This window comes from Eptatretus burgeri, chromosome 3 (genome assembly GCF_056783735.1).
Source record: "Eptatretus burgeri isolate ZD-2024b chromosome 3, Ebu_testis_v1, whole genome shotgun sequence".
Classification (NCBI taxonomy): domain Eukaryota; kingdom Metazoa; phylum Chordata; class Myxini; order Myxiniformes; family Myxinidae; genus Eptatretus; species Eptatretus burgeri.
The window spans coordinates 109,673,374-109,697,306 of NC_140963.1; the positions used below are offsets into that span (position 1 = coordinate 109,673,374).

At 41.7% G+C, this 23,933-nt stretch overlaps 1 protein-coding gene across 1 annotated transcript in view; it reads right to left on the minus strand.

Moving 5' to 3' along the window:
- LOC147030690 (troponin T, cardiac muscle-like) overlaps positions 1 to 23,933 on the minus strand; it is a 34,205-nt gene that overhangs the window by 3,528 nt on the left and 6,744 nt on the right. The window contains exons 2-7 of the mRNA XM_085874988.1: positions 22,631 to 22,690; positions 18,767 to 18,788; positions 7,484 to 7,544; positions 6,338 to 6,454; positions 5,894 to 5,971; positions 4,693 to 4,818 (exon numbers count right to left, since the gene is read on the minus strand). Of these exons, the coding sequence (XP_085731114.1) occupies positions 4,693 to 4,818; positions 5,894 to 5,971; positions 6,338 to 6,454; positions 7,484 to 7,544; positions 18,767 to 18,788; positions 22,631 to 22,646 (420 nt within the window). The 5' untranslated portion in view covers positions 22,647 to 22,690. The remainder of the gene's footprint in view (positions 1 to 4,692; positions 4,819 to 5,893; positions 5,972 to 6,337; positions 6,455 to 7,483; positions 7,545 to 18,766; positions 18,789 to 22,630; positions 22,691 to 23,933) is intronic.

The window sequence follows — 23,933 nt, forward strand, 5'->3', positions numbered from 1 at the left end:
AAACAAAACAATTCATCTAAAACAGGGTACTCATTTTTAGCCAAAAATACTTGCTACGTTATATCCATTTCATAGCACATGTGCAAATGTGGTGGAATTTTAGAACATGCAAAATATTTCGACAACATATGAATTCTAAATGAAAGTAACAGAGGAGCACATGGCAATCAGCAAGAGAGAAGAAGGAGTTACCTCAGCCTATCAGGAGCAGTATTCAAAACCAGCCATTGTGATTCACATTGATGGGGAAAAGAGTGAAAAGAAAACAAAACAATTAATCATTCTCAATCCTCATATGAATACCTCAAAATGGTCTTTCACAACAACAATGGTCACTTAACTGAAGGTAAAACAGATTTGTCTTGAGGAGATTAAAGAGAGATAATTCGCATGTTTTGATTTGCAATCTGTCTTTAGCCAGAGAGAGAGAGAGACTGAGACTGAGACTGAGACTGAGACTGAGACTGAGACTGAGACTGAGACTGAGACTGAGACTGAGACTGAGACTGAGACTGAGACTGAGAGAGAGAGAGAGAGAGAGAGAGAGAGAGAGAGAGAGAGAGAGAGAGAGAGAGAGAGAGAGAGAGAGAGAGAGAGAGAGAGAGAGACAGAGACAGAGACAAGAGAGAGGAGACAGAGACAGTGAGAGTGTGTGTGTGTTTGTATTTTTATAGATCTGGTCAAGTGGGTAAAATGGAGGATCGATTAGAATAGTTTTTTTCATAATACATGTTAGAAAAAGTGTGATATAATTTCTGGAAATAATAAAATGTGTCAACCACGTGTTTGGAAAGATCTACCCCTGATCTACCCCCACTCCCACTCAAGTGTCTATATCTATGCCATGCCTCCCCCCCCCACATTCTTGATTGAACCCCCCTCCCCTGTTGTTCTCTCCTTGTATGGCATTTCCTCTCCAGCTCACAGCCAATCAGCTTGGCCCACGAGCGTGATCGTGAGGTCAGAGCAAAGACACGAGACGTGACAAAAACGTGCCCATACATGGACATCTGGTGATATTGAGGCCATCAGACTCTCCATGGTGTGGAATTTCCCCAGCTTTCCAGCCAATCAGTGCCGTCATAAGTCACCTATCCGGTGCGTTGACCAATGAGCGCCCACCAATGGTCAGTCACCCCCACGAGACATAATATAAGCAGAAGACACTCTGCACTCTCAGTCCTTGCTCTCTGTTCATCGTGGTTCCTGTCTTGTCCCTCATGGTTCTGTGGTGCTTGGTAGTTTGTGGATTGGCATGGCACAAGTCACGGTCCATTGGAGAGCTGGTGTGCAGTTTACTTGGCTGGGGAAAGCATGAAAGGTGTGGCAAGGACTACCCCCAAACCAGACCGTGCGCACGCGACCAAGGACCCTACAGTGCGTGCATGAGTATTACGCATGGAACAGGTTTTCACTCTTTCTCTGTCTCGTCTTCTCTTTTCTCTGTCCCGTGTTCCTCTGAGTACTTGAGATTAGGTTACAGCTTAAGGCCAGAGATTCCAAGGGTACGTCGGTTTTATTACCCTCGCTCGAGGGTCTTACATTCCGGTCCATTTGTTTGTCTGTCTGTCCACACATAATGTGCTGGCATAGGCCAAAAACGCCACCCAGTGGTAGCCAGTATTACACGTCATCTTTTTTTCCAACTGAGTACTCTATAAAGTATGTACATTTACAATGTATGTCTATAAAGTACATACTATTGGAACGTGAGTATGTAGATCGGTTCTATACAATAAAGCCAAAAAGGTCTGTTTGCCTGCTGTATGAACATAAAACTACATTTTTCATGCATAGTCGACACACCACAATCGCACCATCGCACAGAATACAACACCCAAAACCACACAAAACAAGTCTTGGCGAGAGTCTGCAATCTCTGATCGCTTTTTCTAGTTTGTTATTCATTTGATAGACTGTGATTGCTGCTGTGTGGCTGTGTTCTCTTACCCCTTCCCCCTTCTGTCATTGTTGATAAATTCCTGTTTTGATGAAACATTGTGTGGTCATTGGAAGCAGGCTGTATAGCATTTCGCAGGATTGGCATGTTAATGCAGTAGATGGGCAGATTGGGTTCACGCTAAAGCTCTCATAAAGTGGATCGCTTACAGGCTCGCTCAGCCAATCTTTTCCACCAATTCACCGTGGTCGTGTGTTCTGAAATGATGATTCGTGCCAAAACAACTCAGGGATATGGAGATCTTTCCATCCCATAACCATGGGCAGTGCGATCGTCATTAAGGGTAAAGTTGAGAATAGTTATTTCATAGCACATGTTCAGTATAAGCATATATCATAAGTGTATTAGAAGCAGGGTCGACTTTGCTCTAGTGAACAACTTTTTGTTCAGGCATTTTGTTCAGAGAGTACAGGCATTACTTTGGCTCTGAATTTGGGAAATTGTACGGCATCTCATCCAGAGCATGCACGCACACAGAGGAGTAAAGCAATTGCTTCAGTCTGTCCGCTTGTCTGGCAGTCACACAAGGCTAAAAATCATTCCAAACAGGAAACTTACTGTTTTTAGGGATTTCATAAAGGACACAAAACAGGCACAAATAACCAATTTAAAGTATTAAATAAGGTGATGTAAAAGAGGGTGCGTCAGTGGCAGTAAACTTCCAAATGAATGCTTTTTGGTGGTTTTGTTTTTCTACAGCCTTGAAAACTTTTCTTTTATTTCAATTGAATTATATATTTGAACACGGGAGAACACAAATCACCTTGTTTGCACTTCCAAAACCTTCAGTTTAGTAGTATTTGTGCAAAACTTTACAGCGTCTTCACCAATCAAATTTGTCGCACGCTCTGAGGGCTGGAAAACTTGAAGATTCAGACAAAACTGGCAGCTTGTGCTCAGAAATTGTGCCCGTACTTGGGAATGTAGATCATGCTTGGAAATGCAAAGCAAGAGTTGAAAAGACCCTTCCCATGTCCTTTATCTCAAGAGTGCATGGGGTCAGGTGTTATATTATGAACTCTCGAGTTATTTAATCATTTATTTCAGTTTGTTTCACCGGTCGCATTCTTTTCCCTTCTCCCCCCGCCCCTATTTATTTCTTGTAATAAATGCTTTGTTTATGAGAATCGGTCTTGTGGCCACTGAGGAAACAGGGGCTCTGTAGCACATCACTTAATTGGGCAATTAAACCCATCAGCAGGAACAATTGGGGATCAATGTGCCAAGGCGCCATTAGTTAAGACCAAATAGACCTCCGTCCGGTATTGCTCGGCCAAATTCGGGAGGGCAGATTTGGAACAGTGCGTGGCTCTTAAACCACCGACCGGTAGCAAATTACGGGTGGACGTGCTGACCTCTCGTCCCCTACCCGCCCGGTGGCTGAAGGCTGTGCTTCCATAACAATATATATTGTGTAAGTACTGTATCTTATAAATATTAACTATGTCTGTGCATTCGGACATTACTCTTTCATGGCCGAACTGTAGCACCCAGAGGCCCCACATTTTGGGTGTAGGTACTTCAGAATCTGGGCAAGGTCTTTATCTACCACGTATTGACCTTGAATTCCATTTTGAGGCTACCAAAGGATACTTATAAAGTGTATATTGAGATGTAGAGTCAGACAGTGCTGCTGTCGCGTCGGCCAGTAGGCAAAAGGTAACCACCATGACGCCAATAACTCCATCACTTTTCAATGTCGAACACGTCCCAAAACCCCAAAACCCCTGCCTGAACTTTGGATGGTTTGGAATTATTGTTTGGATGCTTTAGAATTATCTTTGTTTGCAATAGTGCTGTGGAAGTTCAAATAATCCACCTTCACTACTGGTTTTTGTGTGGCACATCAGTCCACAGACTGTCCTGTACACTATAGTTCCTGCAGTTACTACTATCATGGAGACTTCTCAGCAACAGCAGAGCACCAATGTTTGTGCAATCACCATTGCTTGATATGGTCTTTGAGATAAGCCGTGATTTTCTGTCTGGCCGTGTGGAACAATCACGAAGGTGAAGTTGTTTCATTTTCTGAGGTATCGGGGGGGGGGGGGGTTAGCTGCTTTTAGAAGCTCTACGAGTCATTTTAGGTACCAGTCCATGTCTCGGACACACGGTATATGTTCAGCTGCCCTGTTGTCCCCCGCTGCTGGGGGTTTCTGCACATGTGCACTGAGCATTCTGGGGTGAATTACATAATTTCAAAAGTCCCTTATTCTGTGTCTATTTAGTTATTTCAGCTCTCTACATCAGAGACCAAGGTTGGGGGGATGGTGAAGCCCGAGGGGAGGACGATGAATGGTGGCTTGGTGGGGTTCCCCCCCCCCACTCTTCTTCATCTTACAATCCATGTTTACATGTCATTAATGTGGTATTTATTTAGCATTTCTTCTTTCTCACAGAGACCGTCGTTCTTAAAGTTCTTTAGCTATTTACTTTTGGCATCATTTTATTTTTTATCTCTACTTACCTGTTTAGTTTTGTACTTTTGACAAACTATTATCTTCTGTAAATGCTCCACTGTCACGTTATCCCATGTTAAATTGGCGTGGCTTAATTTTCAAACTTTCATCAACATTTTTAACGTGTCAAATTTTTTTGGTTTTCGTCAATTAACTCACTAAGACAATGCTTTTGATTGAACTATTTCAACATAATTTTTTTTTGTAGGTACTGCAATCATTAAACAAGCAATTGGCCAAACAACTCTGTAATACACACAGACAAGATAAAACATTCCGCCATGCCTTGGACAAGTATCCCGCAAAATGAGAAGAACCGTCACAAAGGACCCTTCGCTTCTTCGCTTCATCCTCCGCTCGACGCCTCGTCTCTTCTACCTCCTTTCTTGCTCGCTCTTCCTGCACACAGGTACAAATAAAAGTCTCATTAAGAGTTTTCATCATAAGTACCACCAGCATTGATGCACTCGCTCCCATCAAGCATCAGTGACTACTTGAGCTACTCTATCCACGTGCCAACAGCAAGTACAAGGTCTTATGGCATTAATTTATGGAAAATATCTTGATGATAAACTTAAATGTCAAAATGTCAATGAGGATCAGATCAACTATCTTTCTTTATCTCTCATCAAAAAAACTACCTGTGTCCTTCCTTATTACCTCCGCCACTGGATGTGAAGGAGGTTGTGTTTTCAACCCTTTCTGTCTGTTTGTCTGTCTGTCTGTGTGCAAGATATCTCAAAAAGTTGGGGACGGATCTGAATGAAATTTTGTGGACAGGTTTGGTGTGTGTGACACCGAGAGATTGATTAGATTTTGGTGAAGATCCGGATCCAGCTACTAAAATTTTAAAGTGATTCTTCACCATTGAGAGAAAGGGCCAAAAATGATATATAGCACAATATCTCAAAAAGTTTGGACGGATTCGGACGAAACTTGGTGGACACATTGGGTGTGTGACAAGGACGAATTGATTCAATTTTGGTGAAGATCCCAATCCAGATCTGGATACGAGAATTATTTAATTTTTTCAAGTGATTCTTCACCATTGAGAGATTGGGCCAAAAACGGTACATAACACGATATTTCAAAAATGTATTGGGCCAGATATGTTCTCGTGGATCAGGCATTATATGGCGGAGGTATGCACTCCGAGTGCCCTTCTAGTTTCTCATCAAATGTTCTGTACATGAAGAAATAGCTGGAATTTAGTTGAAAGAAAGAGGAATTCAGATTGTTTATTATCCAGCATTTGGAACCAGACACATATCAAGACAAGTAAATACTTTGCTTTGTGATGCATGGAACAATGCGGTATTGTTTTCAGTAGAAATTTACTTGGCAGGGAATTCCTCAATGAAGCAAAGCCTGATAGATGATGTTGGCGTTCGGCTAATGAAATGCAGAGCTCATGAGTTCGGAGCCATTTAAACATCGGCCATTGTCTGCTATTATACTTTTGGTTTTAACTTACTGCCTGACGAGCCAGTCGTTCCTTCTCCCTTTCATTCCGAATGCGGATTTCCTCCGCTCGCTCAGCTCTCCGCTTCTCCTGTGAGATGGTGAAAAGTAGTCAAAGAAAATCTTTGTTTGAGAGATTATAATCACCGTATTATAATGTGCACTGGCATTGATGAGGTCGGTAAAGGTTTTAGATTTAGGATGGAAGTTGGAAATCATTATCTATAAAATATCTGTTCACACCTCCATCGTTGCATAAGATTCATGGAAGTTCACTGGAAATGGTAGTGAAATGTTGGTCTCATGTTGGTTTCATGAATCATATTTTGTTAACTGAAATACTCATGGCATTGCATTTTAGACATTTTAGCCCACTCCGAATAACTAATTGTATCATTATTGTACATGTATTAACAATGCATGTATTTGTTCCCAATATCTGCCTTTGTCAACGCACGATTCTCTCTTTGAGTGCCACGAGTTCCTCTTCCTCACGTTTTCTCTGCTCAAAATGGGCAGCAATCAGTCCCTCTAGTTCTCCCATGTCCTTCTCCATACGCTTGCGGTAAATGTCCTGTGGAGGGATGGAAATGAAATCCTTACAGCATTCACCACAATGTTTGACCCCCCCCCCCACCAAAAAAAAAACTGCAACAAAAACTCTAAATGAAATGAGGAGACAATCCAGACAAATGTCACACTCTCACTATCTCTCTGATTCTGATGTGCCGCACTCTGTTACAGAGTATCGGTGCTGTGCCAAAGCAGTTTCTTGGTAAATAAAGGGGAAATTGGGGGGGGGGTGGTCGCATATTTCCTGGAATCAAATTATTCTGTCTCGATAACCAATAAAAGTGCAAAAGTGATAGATTCATGACCTTTGCCCTGCCATTGATCATGTGCACGAAACGCCAATCTGAAGTAGTGGTTTGGCGGAGAGAATGAATTACATCTTCTTAACTGTATACACTCCTGGTGGGATACAAGCCAGATCAGAGCCTGATCAATAGCAATTAAATCGATGCCTTTTGGGAGTGCTCTTTTACACTCAATTCTTCTCAGCCGGAATATCCCGGAGCCAAGACCAGCCATGGCTACAAAAAAAAAATCTCATATAACATCAAAGATAAAATGGATAGAGACAGCTCTACCATCCTTATTTGAATAACTTTATCTTCCTATAAAAATACGTAACAAATCAAACAATTCCTCTCGGATCATAACTGATTCTGATGTGGACGAGTGGTATTGTTAAATACCACTCTTCAACAGGAGAGTACTGGGTGCTGCTGAGGCAGTTTCTTCGGCAAGTATTTTACACTGTGTGGTTTGCTATTGCCGAGAGAGACAGAGCGAGAGCGAGAGAGCGAGAGAGAGAGAGAGTCTAGGGCAGGAACATGGAAAATGGCCAGCGCACTGGAACACAATAGCTTACTCCTTTTGAAATACACAATGTCTCCAGGTGAGCAGATATAGTACATCTGAGCTATCCTATCATTCCATTGAAATATTTCATTGACCTCAAAGTTCTTCTCATTTGCATATAATTGATGAATGTAATCAAACGGATAATTGTCGGTATGCGTGATATTCAGGAACTTACATCAAAATCCACTTTTTCTCCTTCTGACAGCTTTGGTGCGCTCAGCTGGGGGATGGCCAATCTGAGCAGACAAAATGTTGTACAAAATGACATCCTTTACAAGCTAGGTACACATTATATATTGTATGTACACTGACTCCTGTAAAATTATAGAAATAATGGGATGTAGAACTTGATTTTTGTAGGAATAAAGATAGTTATATTGATCCTCCTTGTTGTAATATCATGTAGATTTATCTTCACTGAATGGGTCTCATCGGTGATTAAGTTTGATGTTCCAAGTGGAAACAACATTGTAATCAGCCTATGTTATTACGGAGAAGGAGGCAAGAGTTAGTTTAAGGCTGTAGACGGTTTATGTTCATACAGCTTAATAACCTCTTCCATGTTTAAGTGTGTGTTTATTAAGTGCTTTGAATTTAGATCAAGAAGTTAAATTTTTGTCTCATCTGACCACAAACCTTTTCTCAACATGCCTGCAACATCATGAAGATGCTTTTTTGCAAACTCTATATGAGCTTTTCAATGGGTCTTTTTCAGGAATGGCTTCTTTCTTGCCACCTGTCCATAGAGGCCAGCTTTGTGAAGGGAATGGGATATTGTTGATTGATGAACACTGACCCTCATCTCGGACATGGAGCCTTTCAGATATTTCAAAGTCATTGTTGCATTTACAGTGGCATCCTGAACCAGTTTCCTGCTTGCCCGGCTGCTGAGTTTGGATGGTTGACCTGATCTGGGTGGAGTCTGGGTGGTATGATACGTCTTCCACTTCTTCATGATGGATGTCACCATGCTCAAAGGGATAATGAGTGGCTTTAAAATCTTCTTCTAACCCTCTCCTGAACGGTGCTTCTCCACCACTTTATGTCTGACTTCTTTGGAAAGCTCCTTGGTCTTTATGTTTGCCTCGTTGGTTGACCAAGTGAGTTGCACCTTAAACTCCTCAGAAGTTAAACCACCGATTACATACAGGTGAAACCTATTACACTTATTCTGCAACCTTTCAAACAAATAATTTGCTCTTGAAGTGATTTCGGGTTAATTAGGTAAAGTGTTTGAATAGTTATACAACTGAGAATCATCTGATTTTCTTTGTTAATCAAACTTGTTCACATTTTATCTGCATTTTTTTTTTTTTTAGCTTTATCACTGGAGTAGTTTGTGAAGACTCGATATATTAAGTTTGATTTGAAAGCGTCATGAAATAAGCTCAGGTGCCATCAAAATGTGAAAACTTTGGAGGGGGGAGTCTTGAGTACTTTTGTGGGCCACTGTTGGTCTGGGTAAGATGTATTGATTGTACCATAATGGAGATTTGAAAAGCTTACGTCTTGATATCAGAGTACAAATAGTTCTGTTAAATTGCTTAAAATGTAATGTTACTAACAATGGAAATGCCCAATTAATCATTATTATATGCAGTATTTTTGTTGTTGTTGTTGTCAAGTTTAGTTAAGAGTCCAAAGCGAACGTGGATGGGCCTTGCATTTTCAGATACTTTCTAGTTACTTTTGTATTCCACTTTTGTGGTTACATTTGTCTGAGTGCATTTCATGTGTGTGTGATTACAGCCTGAAACGTGGCTGACATAAATGACGAGTCCACCGATGGCAATTGCTTCGAATGGAGCCATGCCTCATCTTGAAATAAAATCTCAGACATCCTGTTTTTTAACAGTGATCTAATTAGACTCATATAGGATCTTGTACACATAAAACTTGAAGGGAAAAGCGTGAGAAGACATCAGTGTACTTTTCCATGGATTGTTAAGATAGTTGACATTGACTCAACATTGCAATTTAGATTTAAAGCTGTGATCCCAGCATCATGAGTGTCTTTGCTCTTATGAGAATTTCAAACAGGCCAATCCTTGGTCATTATTGCTCAAGTTTGGACACTACAGACAGGTAATTGGATCTTCCAGGAATTATTAAATTACTTTTGTGTGCCATTTTGTTTGAGCATGTGCTCCGAGTCTGTCCTCTGAGCGAGATTGGTGGACCAATTTTGACCTTGGCTGAGTCGTACCAAAGACTTTTAACATTGTATGTGCTGCTGCCTTGCTTGATGCTCAGCATTTAGAGGATAGAGCATGGATAAACTCCTTGAATTGGCATACCATGAGGATGGGGATGGGGATGGGGTGAGGTCGTTCTCCTTAATTGCCCAAGTGACTGCAGAAAGAAAAACAACATTACAAGATGATGTTGCCAGAGTGCAGAGTGCTCCAGGAAGTTACATCACTTCCCACAAGGTCACCAGATATTTTTATCTGAAGTCAAGTATGTTGTTGTGTCATATACCTGACTGTATGTGTGTGCACGATTTGTGGAATGGCAGCTTCATGAGTCTTAGTCTCTGTAAATAATAAAATAATCAAAAAGGTTCCGTGGGAGTAGGCAGTGGTGAGGATGCAGAGGCAGCAGGCAGTGGTGAGGATGCAGCAGGAGCAGGAAGTGGTGAGTGCATGCAGTGGTGAGGGTGCAGTGGGAGCATCCAGTGTGGAGGGTGCAGTGGGAGCAGGCAGTGATAGTATGCAGAGGGTACAGGCATTGGTGAGGAAGCGAGTGCAGGCAGTGGAGGGGTGCAGCGAGTGTAGGCAGTGGAGAGGGTGCAGTGGGAGCATCCAGTGTGGAGGGTGCAGTGGGAGCAGGCAGTGATAGTGTGCAGAGGGTACAGGCATTGGTGAGGCAGCGAGTGCAGGCAGTGGAGAGGGTGCAGCGAGTGCAGGCACTGGAGGGGGTGCAGCGAGTGTAGGCAGTGGAGAGGGTGCAACAAATGCAGGTGGTGGAGAGGGTGCAACAAATGCAGGCAGTGAAGAGGGTGCAGCAAGTTCAGGCAGTGGACAGGGTGCAAGGAGTGCAGGCAGTGGAGAGGGTGTATGATGGTGAGGGAGCAGTGGATGCAGGTAGTGGTGAGTGAGCAGGGAATGCAGGCAGTGGTGAGGGTGCAGCGAGTGTCGACAGTGGTGAAGTTGCAGCGAGTGAAGGTTGTGTTGAAGGTACATCAATAGCGGTTGGTCGCTATGAAGTCTGGGAGACAGTTTTTGTGGGTGATGAGATGATGAAATAAGTAGGTTCTTCATTCTGCAGGAAGGATCGTAGACATAGAGTTCTGTGCAGTTTTGAAGGAGCAGGAGTTAGGGGCATTGAAGGAAGGGTAAACAACATCGTATCGGGTCACAGTAGAAAGAAGTTGGTAGTGGTACACCTTGGAGAAAATGATATAGGGAACGTTTAATCAAAGGTTTTGAAAAATAGATCCAGGATATTGGGTAAGTGGCTGGAAGCCAAGGGTTGTGACGTGATGTTTTCTGGGATTCTCCCAAGATGAGGTAATGACATAGAAATTATGAGCAGAGCAATATGTCAACCAATGGCTGGAAGCATGGTGCGGGGAGGAAGGTTTTACATTTAAGAAGCAGTGGGAATCATTTCAGGGACAAGGGGAGTGTTTCCAAAATGATGGCCGTATGTTAAATAGAAAGGGGGCACAAAGGTTTGCAGTGGGAATTGAGGAAGGAATTCAGGCTTTTTTTTAGGTCAGTGGAGGATGGGGAAGGTATTGAGGAAGGAACTGATGATGTAATTGTGATTAGTAAGGCCAGGCTTGAAAATAGAATTTCAGGAAGGGAAAAGTTAAATATATTTCAAACCAATGCCAGGATTTTAAATAATAATATGGAAGAGATTGAAGCCAAATTAGATAGCGAGGAGTACGATGTAGTTGCAGTGAGTGAGCCATGGTTTAAGGAGAGGAGTAACTGGAGGACAGGATTAGAAGGCTACAAGGTGTATCGGTGTGATAGGAAGGAGAGAATAAGAGGAGGCGTAACAATCTGGGTAAAGGACAGCATTGCATCAAGAGAAAGGGGTGACATTAAGGAGGGAATAAATGTAGAGGATTCTGTATGGGTAGAGATTAGAGATTTTAAAGCCAGGAATATACTGCTAAAATGCTTTTATAGGGCTCCGGGTGTGAAGGAAGAGGAGGAAGGAGGAGTATATGACGATTTCAAAAGGGCATGTGGTGAGGGAAGAGTATTGATTATGGGGGATTTTAACTTGCCAGGGATAGATTGGGTCCAGGTACAGGATAAGTGAAGAGCAGATAAAGATTTCCTAGTTTTAGTCCAGAATTACTTTTTAACCCAGTTTATAGATAAGCCCACGGGGGGGGGGGGGGGGTATTAGTGCGGTGTGCGGTATTAAGACTCCTTTTATGTAATGATCCTGATATGGTGGAGGAGGTGGAGGAAGGGGAGCATTTAGGATCAAGTGACCATAACTTTGTGTGTGCAAGTATTCTGTTCAAGGTTAGAGTTCAGGATAGTAGAGTGAGGCTATTAAACTTCAGGAAGGCAAACCTTGAGGGTATGAAGAGAGAGTTGGGTGATGTAGATTTGGAGAAGCTAACAACAGGACAATCACCGTCAGAGAAATAGGAAACCTTCAAGGAGCAAATGTGTAGAGTGCAGAGTAAGTACATTCCAATGAGGTGTAAAACTAGAAACAGAAAGAGACCAGGGTGGTTGAGTAGTGAGATAAGGAATGCTGTTAAGGAGAAGCAGAAGGCATTTATTAGGTTTAAAATAACAGGAGTAGAGTTAGATTTATATCACTATCAGAGTAAACAGAGGCAAGTTAAGAAAATAACTCGGCAAGCCAAAAGATAGCATGAGAAGGACATGACTAAGAGTATTAATAACAACAGAAGGACATGACAAAGTCCGCTTCGCAGAGCAGGGATCCCTGATAGAACATGGGGCATGCTACACCCTCTTCTAGTCAGGCAAAGAAAAAAAAGATCGATGCATTTCTGGTGTTGGTTTCATGATAAAGAATTGCATGGCCAACAAACTCCACAGTCTCCCCTTCGGACACTCTAACTGGCTGATATCTGTTTGTTTACCTGTTCAAGATAACATGTTTGCCACACTTATTAGCATTTACGCTCCAACCTTGCTGGCAGACCGCTCAACAAAAGAATGCTTCTTCCGAGATCTACGCAATCTTTTACTGAAGGCTGACCCCAAGGACAAGCTTCTCGTAATGGGTGACTTCAATTTTCGAGTTGGGTGCGATTATGAACTCTGGAAGGGTGTTCTTGGTAAGCACAGAATTAGAAACTGCAATGACAACAGCCATTTTCTAATGGAGTTCTGTATATATATATATATATATATATATATATATATATATATATATATATATATATATATATATATATATATATATATATATATATATATATATATATATACATATATATATACATATATATATATATATATATATATATATATATACATATATATATATATATATATATATATATACATATATATATATATATATGTATATATATATATATATATGTATATATATATGTATATATATATATATATCTCTATCTCTATCTCTATCTCTATCTCTCTCTCTCCAGAACCAACTCCATGTTCCAGCAGAAAGCCAGATTCAAAACCACCTGGACACACCCGCGTTCCAAGCATTGGCACCTCCTGGATTATATCCTGGTACGTCAATGTGATGTCACAAATGTACTTCACACAATATATGCCCAGTGCAGACTGCTACACTGACCACAGGCTGGTCCGAAGTAAGGTTGCTTTCAGGATCAAACCACCAGGTAGGAAGGGAGGACCACACATCAAGAAACTCCAGGTGACACGAATGCTTACCTTCATTCAAAGAGGAGTTTCAGAGCAAGCTGGAGCAAAGTTTAGGCACTGACCCTTCCTTAAACTCCAAGGATGATTCTGAGGACCAGTGGGAGCAGCTGAAATCAGTGCTGCAAGAAACCACAGCCGAGGTGGCCGGTTTCACCACAAGGAAAAATCAGGATTGGTTTGATGAGAATGACGTGGATACTGGATATCCAGGAGCTTTTGCAGAGAAAACGTTCCTGCCACAGCAGACTACTCAGGACCCCTGTTGACCAGACTGTAAAAGTGGTGTATTGGGAGGCTTGCTGCAAACGACAGGTGAAACTCCGGGCCATGCAGAACAATTGGTGGTCAGAGCTGGCAGAGAGAATACAGTGGTGCAGAGATGTAGGGGATTTAAGATCCCTCTATGAAGCCCTTCAGGCTGTATAATGACCCTCATACCAAGTGCAGACACCACTACGCTCGGCAGACGGAACAACTCTGCTCACAGATATCGAGGCCATTACGCAGCGCTGGTCCGAACACTTCAAGAGTCTCTTTGGGGTTGAGAGAGTGGTGCAGGAGGAGGTACTGCAAAGGATAGCACAGAGAGATGTTAAGATGGAACTGCATGAACTACCTATCTCTGCTGAAGTGAAGAAAGCCATAGCACAGCTAAAGTCATGCAAAGCCCGAGGAATTGATGGAATTCCAGAAGAGGTTTACAAAGAAGGCGGAGATGTACTTCTTAACAAGCTGACAGACCTGCTCTCAGCATGTTTGGAAAAAGAAACTGTTCATCAGGACTTCTGAGACACAGTCATTTTTTTCCCTGTACAAGAACAAAGGAGAAATGGCAGACTGCTCCAACTACAGAGGCATCACCCTATTGTCTATTGCTTGCAAAATGTTGGCCAGGGTGCTTCTGAACAGGCTCATCCCATCCATTGCAGAAGAAAATCTCCCAGAAAGCCAGTGTGGTTTCAGACCAAACAGGGGCACTACCGACATGATATTCATGCTCAGACAGATCCAGGAGAAATGTCGGGAGCAGAACATGGGGCTGTTTGCTGCGTTCATTGACCTAACCAAAGCATTTGATACAGTTAGCCGAGATGAACTGTGGAAGATCTTGTCCAAACAGGGGTGTCCACCTAAGCTCCTCACAATTCTTCACCAACTTCATGAGGGACAGCAACGTCAGGTCAAGCAAAACGGGACCTTCTCAGATAGCTCCCCATTTCAAATGGTGTAAAGCAGGGATGCATGCTTGCTCCAACCCTCTTCTCAATATTCTTCAGCATGAGGCTCCACGAGGCAAAGTCTGGCCTCTCAGAGGGAATCTACATCCGCTTCCATATAGATGCAGCCTCTTCAACCTGAGACGGCTTTTGGCACAAACCAAGACCTCAGAGGAGCTCATCCTAGCGCTCCTCTTTGCTGATGACTGCACCCTCCTGGCCCACACAGAAGAAGCTCTCCAACACATAGTCAATTGCTTCTCTGAAGCAGTTAAGGCCTTCGGCCTCACCATCAGCCTGAAGAAAACTGAAGTACTGCACAAGCCACCTCCTTGTGTGAACTACAACCCACCCAAGATCAACATCGATAGCCATGAGCTGACTGCAGTTGAGAGTTTCACTTACTTAGCCAGTCTCATTGCAAATAATGCTACAGTGGACAAGAACATTAACAACAGACTGTCCAAGGCAAGCAGCTCCTCCGGTCATCTCTCCAAGCGTGTCAGGCAGAACCATGCACTCCGCATTCCTACCATGATCCAGATCTACAGAGCAGTAGTACTTACCACCCTGTTGTATGGTTCAGAGACATGGGTCCTCTACAGAAGACAAATCTGCTTGCTTGAGTACTTTCATCAATGCTGCATGTGCTCCACCATGAGCATCAAGTGGCAGGACTACATTACAAACAATGCAGTCCTCAACAGAGCTGGCATTCCCACTGTGGAGAGCACTCCGCAACAACGACAGCTGCACTGGTCTGGCCATGTTGCATGGATGGAGGACTTAAGAATGCCAAAAGCTGTCTTCTATGGCCAATTACACTCCAAAAAAAGCAGCAGGGGTGCTCCCCGAAAGTGTTTCAAAGACCAGCTCAAGAGACAGCTTGCCTTGGCTGGCATTGACCACAAGACTTTGGAGAAGGATGCTGCAGACAGAGATGGCTGGCAGTCAGACATCAAGAAGGCATCTCGCCACTTTGAGGTAGACAGACGTGAGGCTGCAGAGGAGAAACGCAAGAGGACGAAAGAATCGGTGGCAACTCAAGCCCCTGCAAGACAGGATTTCCCATGCCCCAGATGCTCCAGTCCCTGTAAATCCAGGATTGGCCTTTTCAGCCACCAACAAGCACACCAACAAGTCTTCCCTTGATCTTCATCTGTGAAGAACTGATATATATATATATATATATATATATATATATATATATATATATATATATATATATATATATATATATATACATATATATACACACAGATCTGGAAAAAAATAAGAAACCACCTCAAAAAAATAAATTTAATCAGCATCTCTACATGTATGGCAGCCATTCCATTCCAGTGTCTGTTGAATTCCAACACAGGCACACCTCATTCTACTTAGTGAGGTACTGATTAGGTGATCACCTGAACCGAATCTTATTTAACAAGGAAAAGTATTAAAAAAAAAAAAACACTGCTGTGGTCATCACTATCCTCTTGCAATAGGACCAACTGGATGGCAAAAACAGTGCTTGTAGTACCTCAAAAGTAATTGGAATTAAAAAAATAACTATTGACCATGCCAAAAGAGTTGAAAAGAAGGGTTCAATTCTGGCTTTACTAGCAGAGCGATACAGTGAGCATCACGTTGCTTCCATCCTTAAAATTTCAAAGACGGCGGTTCATAAGAACAAGGTCAAGCAGCAGACATTGGGGACAACAAAGCTCCAGACTGGCAGAGGGCGAAAACGACTTTCCACTGACCGGGATGACCGCCAACTCATTCAAATGTCACTCAACAACCATAGGATGACATCAAGTGACCTACAAAAGAATGGCAAACGGCAGCTGGGGTGAAGTGCACGGCGAGGACGGTTCGAAACAGGCTCATAGGGGCAGGGCTGAAGTCGTGCAAAGCTTGAAAAAAATCCCTTCATCAATGAGAAGCAAAGAAGAGCCAGGCTGAGGTTTGCAAAAGACCATAAGGATTGGACCGGAGAGGACTGGAGTAAGGTCATCTTCTCTGATGAGTCCAATTTTCAGCTTTGCCCAACACCTAGTCGTCTTATGGTTAGACGGAGACCTGGAGAGGCCTACAAGCCAGTGTCTCGCACCCACTGTAAAATTTGGTGGAGGATCAGGGATGATCTGGGGGTGCTTCAGCAAGGCTGGAATCGGGCAGATTTGTCTTTGTGAAGGACTCATGAATCAAGCCACGTACAAGGTTGTCCTGGAAGAACACTTGCTTCCTTCTGCTCTGACAATGTTCCCCAACTCTGAGGAATGGTTTTTTTTCCAGCAGGACAATGCTCCATGCCACACAGCCAGGTCAATCAAGGTGTGGATGGAGGACCAGCAGATCAAGACCCTGTCATCGCCAGCCCAATCTCCAGAACTGAAACCCCATTGAAAACCTCTGGAATGTGATCAAGAGGAAGTTGGATGGTCACAAGCCATCAAACAAAGCTGAGCTGCTTGACATTTTGTGCCAGGAGTGGCATAAAGTCACCCAACAGCAATGTGAAAGACAGGTGGAGAGCATGCCAAGACGCATGAAAGCTGTGATTGAAAATCAGGGTTATTCCACAAAATATTGATTTCTGAACTCTTCCAAAGTTAAAACATTTGTATTGTGTTATTTAAAAATGAATATGAACTTGTTTTGTTTGTATTATTTGAGGTCTGAAAACACTGAATCTTTGTTGTTATTTTGACCAGTTGTCATTTTCTGCAAATAAATGCTCTAAATGACAATATTTTTATTCGGAATTTGGGAGAAATGTTGTCAGTTGTTTATAGAATAAAACAAAAATATTCATTTTACTCAAACACATACCTATGAATAGTAAAACCAGAAAAACTGATAATTTTGCAGTGGTCTCTTAATTTTTTCCAGCGCTGTATATATATTTACAGTCAACCGGGCGTAGTGGCGTGCGCCTGTAATCCGGCTACTCGGAGGCTTGGGTTGGAGGATCACTTGAAGACGGGAGCTCTTCACTGGGCCACGCTATGAGAGGGTTTAGGGCAGCCCGGAATCATGGCGAAACCCAATCCTTATCCCTGTGTCGTAAGAGGCGACCAGGGTTGTGTCAGGAAGGGCATCCGGCATAAAACCTATGCCAAATCAGTATGCGGATCATAACGGATGATCCGCTGTGGCGACCCCTAACGGGAGCAGCCGAAAGACGAACAACAACATATATATTTACAGTCAATAAGTTTAAATTAGAATTAGATAGGTACCTGGAAGTATTGGCGATAGAGGGATTTAGGGATGCTGACAGGACTTTTTGGTAGCTTGATCATGGATGGGTGATGGTTTGCATGTGTGTGTGGAGTGTTCTTTGTGGGGTCTTGTCAAGAGGTGTTGTGTGGTTGATGTGTGTTTTTCACCCAAGAACCAACTTCCCCCATGCCCCCTTCCCTGGAAAAAATAATACTGCAGAAAAAAGTACAAAATAAACTTCAAAAAAAACTACAGAAATAACGACAAAAAAACACATTTTTCATTTTATCGTCTGACGTTGTTGTGGCGCAGGCATGATGGCCGAATGGCCTCCACCTGTGTCTAATTTCCTTGTGTATCATTGTGTTAGGTTTTTTACTGTTCAGCCTACCCAATCCTTGGTAAAAGTTCATAGTAATGCCTTGTGGAGATCTCTCTCAATGAACTCTGATTTCAAAGCGTCTAAAGGTGTCAATCACTGCTCTGATAAGTCTGGTGTTGGCTTAACGGTTAAGGTGGCTGGTTTAAGATCTTAGGGTTTTGAGTTCAAACCCTGTCGTGCCATTTAATTAACACACGATGGGTTGATTCAGCCTGTCATCCTTCCGAGGTTGGAAAAATGAGTACCAGCTTACTAGTAACAGTGAGCACTGCATCAGCGTCACAGCCACGTCCCCAGAAAATTATGTAGCCAAGCAGCCACAGGCTGCATACGAATAAGTAAACTGCTCTGCTGAGATTGGTCTCAGAAGTATATTCAACCATTATTTAATTGTATAGTCTGCTATCTCTGCTCCTCTTGTGAACTAAGGAAATTCAATGAAGGAATTGAAGCAATCCACCTGACAATCAAATGAGAGTGCTTTCTGCTCCTCTGAGATTTGGGGGGGGGGGGGTGGGGGGGTCACCTTTGTACTATTCTTATTTCGTTTGTTTTCTTCATCATGTAGCATCAATAATAAATAATATATTGCACAATCCCCGTTTAGACAAATATTCGTAACATGATTGGTTCATGAAACTTATCCATTTATCTTAGTGAGATTCTGCATTATTGCATTGTGAAACAGGCAACAGCATTCAAGGATAGTCGAATATAAATCCAACTGAATGTAACAGAGTGTTATTACTGTAAATTACAAAGTTTACCATATCACTTACCTGGGTCTTGGTTTCTCTTCTTCTGAGATGCATGGAGAGGAAGAGAGAGAAAATCATTTGAATATTTTCACAACCATTTAATCTCTTTCCTTCTGTCATCAAATAATTATCAAGAAAATCGCAAGATCCAATTACAAAGCTATTATTAATATATGATTCAGTTATTACCTAATTATTGAGGAGAATTAGAAAGTATGTTGAGTTTTTGTAAAGATTTTAAAATCTTACCTTCTTCAGGGTCAAATCATCAGGCAGGGGTGGGTTTGCAGGAGAAAGATCAATAGATTGATACATACACAATGGAATCATTAAATTTATGACACTTGCTCTCCTGGTCATAAACAAATCATAATATGATCTTTCAAGACAACTGGTCTTAAATGGTGACTTTTAGCAGAAATTGTGATCACAAAACAACAATTTTATCTGCAAATAAATATGACGAGACAAGGATGAAGCATATATATATACATATATATATATATGCAGGAGTGTCTGTCTATCCATTTGTCCATCCCCGGAACAACTCCCTCTTTTGGGGCGCTAACCCAGTCAATCATTCTGTGGAATGTTTTGGGGTCCCAGCAGATGTCCTAACGTGGGTAAAAAATGGCGAATATGAAATCATGAACCAATAAATTCCACATTCCTGTGACACCTTCAGTCAAACGTCAGGCACAGACAGCCGGGTCGTGAAAGTCTTGGGAAAAACAACTCACTGCAGTTGACCCCAACAGAAGTAAGGTGGGTAATATTTCCGTGATGTCAATGCCAAATCTGCGAATGTCATGGTTGGAAACCCTCACACAATTTCCTGGTTCTCTTTTAAACTCAATGTCTCTACATTTTCATTCCAAACAGCATCATTCCAATCACAAATTAAGACTATAACATTAATAGAACAAAATACAATGTTACAAACACTCCTGAGGCAAACAAATGTAAACGCCGTTCTGACTTTACATCCGGATCGGGAGCAGCTTCGTATGGATCGAAACTCAAAATCATAATTATATTGAGGTATTTATGAAACATCTCACCGACCTGAGGACACTAGGTTGGACCACAAAAGGTTCCACAGAAGGTTTGCCGGGGATATCCCCAAAACTGAGGGAGTAGTTCTAGGATGGTTAGACAGACAGACAGACACTCCTACTTTATAATATAGTCTAAAAAAATTGAGAATTATATTATCTTCCTGGTATTTACTGTGGTACAATCCTCCAGATATGCAAGGGGCTGTAGCTCTGCTAAGCTCATGCCTAATAGGTGGTGCCCATGCAACCGTTTTGCCAAAAGAGCCTTTTTTAAATTTGGATTGTTGTTGACTACCCCCAGAACAGTTTTGTGCACCACAGACAGGTTAATGTGGTGCAGGCATTTCCTGTTGGTCAGGATGCATGCACAAATAGCTGGTGTGGCACTTGCCAACTGGAACCCACCACAGCAATGGGGTCTGATCTCAATATATGCAAAATATAAAATTAAAAAAAAATAGACAATTTGCCTGACATTTCCCACTGCATTATTATCACATGCAGATCAGTGTCACAATATTATTTTTTAAAATAATTAATCAAATTGATATAAAAAACAAATTAAAGCCTTGAGGGAGCTGTCATCTTCCTGCTGAATGCACACTGTGCAGTTCAAGGTCTGCCCCTCTCCCAGCTGAGTTAAAGGTTGTAAGATGTGACGTGGTTTCACCACAGTTGGATGATCAGAAGTAGGTTCAAATAAAACACTAATACATGATTAAAGACAAAATAAGGCGATCTTGATTTGGTGACCCAATTTGTTTGTATTGTGACAGTTTTCGGAGACCCCAGGGAGACATATACAATACACATAGAGGAACTCTAGTATAGATATCTCTGTAGTATATTGTGTAGCTAAATTGCCTCTCCCATGTATCAGTAGAAAGGGAATATGCATTTTCTTTATGAAGGAATCGAACCCCATTATGACTCCTCTGTCTCTGTCTCTGTCTCTGTCTCTATCTATCCACCTCTGCAGCGCATCCATAAATGCTTTGCAACATGCTCCACACAACATTACAAAACGACCAGTCAAATACCACATTTACAAGCAAGCAATCCACAGAAGAACATCATAAAGTACTGCAGACCTGTGCAGCTGGGGGAGGGGGCCGGGGTGAGGGAAGTGGGGGAGAGCCTCCAATAATGGTCTCAACTACCAATGCCCCCATCTTGGTGGACGATGGTGTTGGGTGACATTCTGACTGTTCATAGTTGGGACCAGAATCAAACCCAGACTAACCAGTTCAAAGGCAAGTGCATCACATCTGTGCCCACCTATCAGATGTAATGAATCATTTGTAAAAAAAAATTTGAAAACAAAGTCGACTGAAGCATTATTTCATTTTCCAGTCTGCTTTCACAAGAGCAGCATGATCAGCCCCTTTTTACTTAATTATGAAAACATTTCCAACGTGATTGTGAATAAAATGATACGATAGCAACAAAATTGGATATTTTAAAATTACTGTAAACATGTCCATGGAAATTCGTATTCGTATTCTGGTGTTTTATCCGAAAGCAAGTCCAGTACTATCAAAACAGTTTGTTGGCAAAGGTTGTACTTCATTTGGCAACCCAAATCGTTATGGTCAGAAGGTTTGCCATTGCCTTCCTGGTCCATGGAAATGCATAAATGAAATTGGTGAAATACTTTGAAATTTCTTATTGAAAAGTAATTTGTTAATTAAATACAGTAAAAAAAATTCTGTATTTATTGATGAACCGAACTGCTCATTTTGAAAGTTATGATGAATTGATTGTTACACTGCCAATTTTTAGAGCACTGCTTTATGAAGAACTCTGGACACAAAGTCATTGACAGAAGACCGATGAGAAACTTTCAAAGTTTCAAAAAACTTTTTGAGGCATGAAAAGTTTTTAAAAGCAACTTTGAAAAAGGACAAGCACAGTGAAATGCAAAACACCAAAAACAAAGGGCATTAACATTTCACCACCATCTTTCTGTCGAATTTTCATGATGTTCCATGACGAAATTCCATGATGCCACTTTTACTTTTTATTTTTTGGAAAAGTGCGCAACAATAAACCTTTGATCGAAGTATTTTCAGTTGTCAGGTAATAAAGATTGTTTGTGCCATTGGTGTGTCTGTTATCCTCATGAGAGCAAAAAACGGACTTCGTTTTTGATTGGCAAATATCACTCTCAAGCAGATTTTGATTGTTTTTAATGAAAGACTTTGTTCGAAATTGAACGTTTGTTCCTATGACTTTCTCCAGAATAGACTTGACAACTCTTTCAAAACGATTCCTTCATTTACATCTGATGTGCTGGACCATTAAGAAGTAATTCAACCTCATCTTTATTTCACACTGGAAACATTATGATGTAAATATCATACGAAACTTTAGCAATTCTCTCTGTTGGAAATTATGTTTGTATGCCTGATTCTTATAGAATGGAAAACTGCTTTGCTGATCTCCACTAAATTTTGTATCCTTGCTTGGGATATACAGCGTCAAGTCATAAGCACCAAATAATTAACCAAGACCTCCCCCGACCCCCCCCCCACCCTCACCCCACGAGGTTGGAGAGGTGCCTTGCTATTTCCCAGTTTTTCTCACGGAGGGATTGGGTGTTCCTTGTACGGATAATTCCACAATTACGAGATCAATGTATATTCGAGTGATATCTCTCTTCGCACAGTCGATAGCAATGATCTTCTCAGAGGTCGACCAGCTTCTTCTTGTTTTTCTTGGTTGTATTTATAATTATAGTGATACTCGTGATGGTGAGAATGCAAAAAAGAATGCTAATCAGCAATTATAAAATTTCATTTGGTGACATGGTTTAATCGCCATCTACCTGCCATTTCGTCCATTGCGATGTCTGCTTCCAGGTCGGGATCATGCTGACTTGGCACTGCTGGCAACATGTGATTCATCAGGTGAGCACATTTAGATCTATATTGAGGAATCTGATTGGTGTGTTCGGCAAAGATGGGCAGTGAAGGTAATGCCCAACTAACCCCACAAAACACCTTTGACAAACAGCTTTTGCATTCAATCTTGTGCAAGACATTAATTAGTTAAATAATACACACGGTACATAAATATTTCAAAATGAAGTTTGATTGCAAAACGTAATGGTGACACAATTCCAAGTTTTTTGAGTTCCCAGGAGTTTACCAAAGTTCGATGGTTAAACTGTAGTTACATTGTAAACAAAATATTTTTATTTTATAAAAAAAAACGTTATTAATGTTGTGTAGTTTCTGTGTATTTTTCTATTGAAAAATGATTTTCTTTCAAAATGCAATACGTGGCATTCGCAGTATCTTACGATATCAATACATCTCATTTTGTAATCAAACTCTTTATACTGACACACACACACACACACACACACACACACACACACACACACACACACACACACACACACACACACACACACACACACACACACACACACATTAAGGGGGTGGCGGATGGGGTGGTCACCCAGGGCCCAAGCCAAGATCGGGCCCATGCACCGGCGGATTAACTTATTGGCGGGTGTCTGTGATCACGATCTGGACTTGGCTATAACACTACTGACAACACACTTTGTAAATACATCATGTATTCGCATATCTTAACAAAGGCTGGATTACTCTCACTTTGCCACCGAAGCTACCTTTGCCACCGAAGGTGGAAGGTGGTTGTGTTTTCACCCCTTTCTGTCTGTTTGTCTGTTTGTCTGTCTGTGTACAGGATATCTCAAAAAGTTGTGGACGGATTCAGTCAAAACTTGGTGGACAGGTTTGGTGTGTGACAAGGAAAAATTGATTCAATTTTGATGAAGATCCGAATCCGAATCCGGATATGAGAATTATTTAATGTTCAGTGATTCTTCACCATTGAGAGATCAGGCCAAAAAACGATAACAGCATGATGTTTCAAAAATGTATTGGGCCCGATATGTTCTCATGGATCAGACATTGCAGAGAGGAGGGATGTATCTACTGAGTGCCTTTCTTGTTCAATTAATGTATTCTCCACAAATGTCAGGGGTGAAAAAAGGGAAAGAGCACTAGCAACTTGAGGAGCAAAGGATAATAGAAGGAGCCAAACTGCCTAAACTAAAATCTCAAGATCATGAAGACGTAGGCAATGCCAATGCTGTG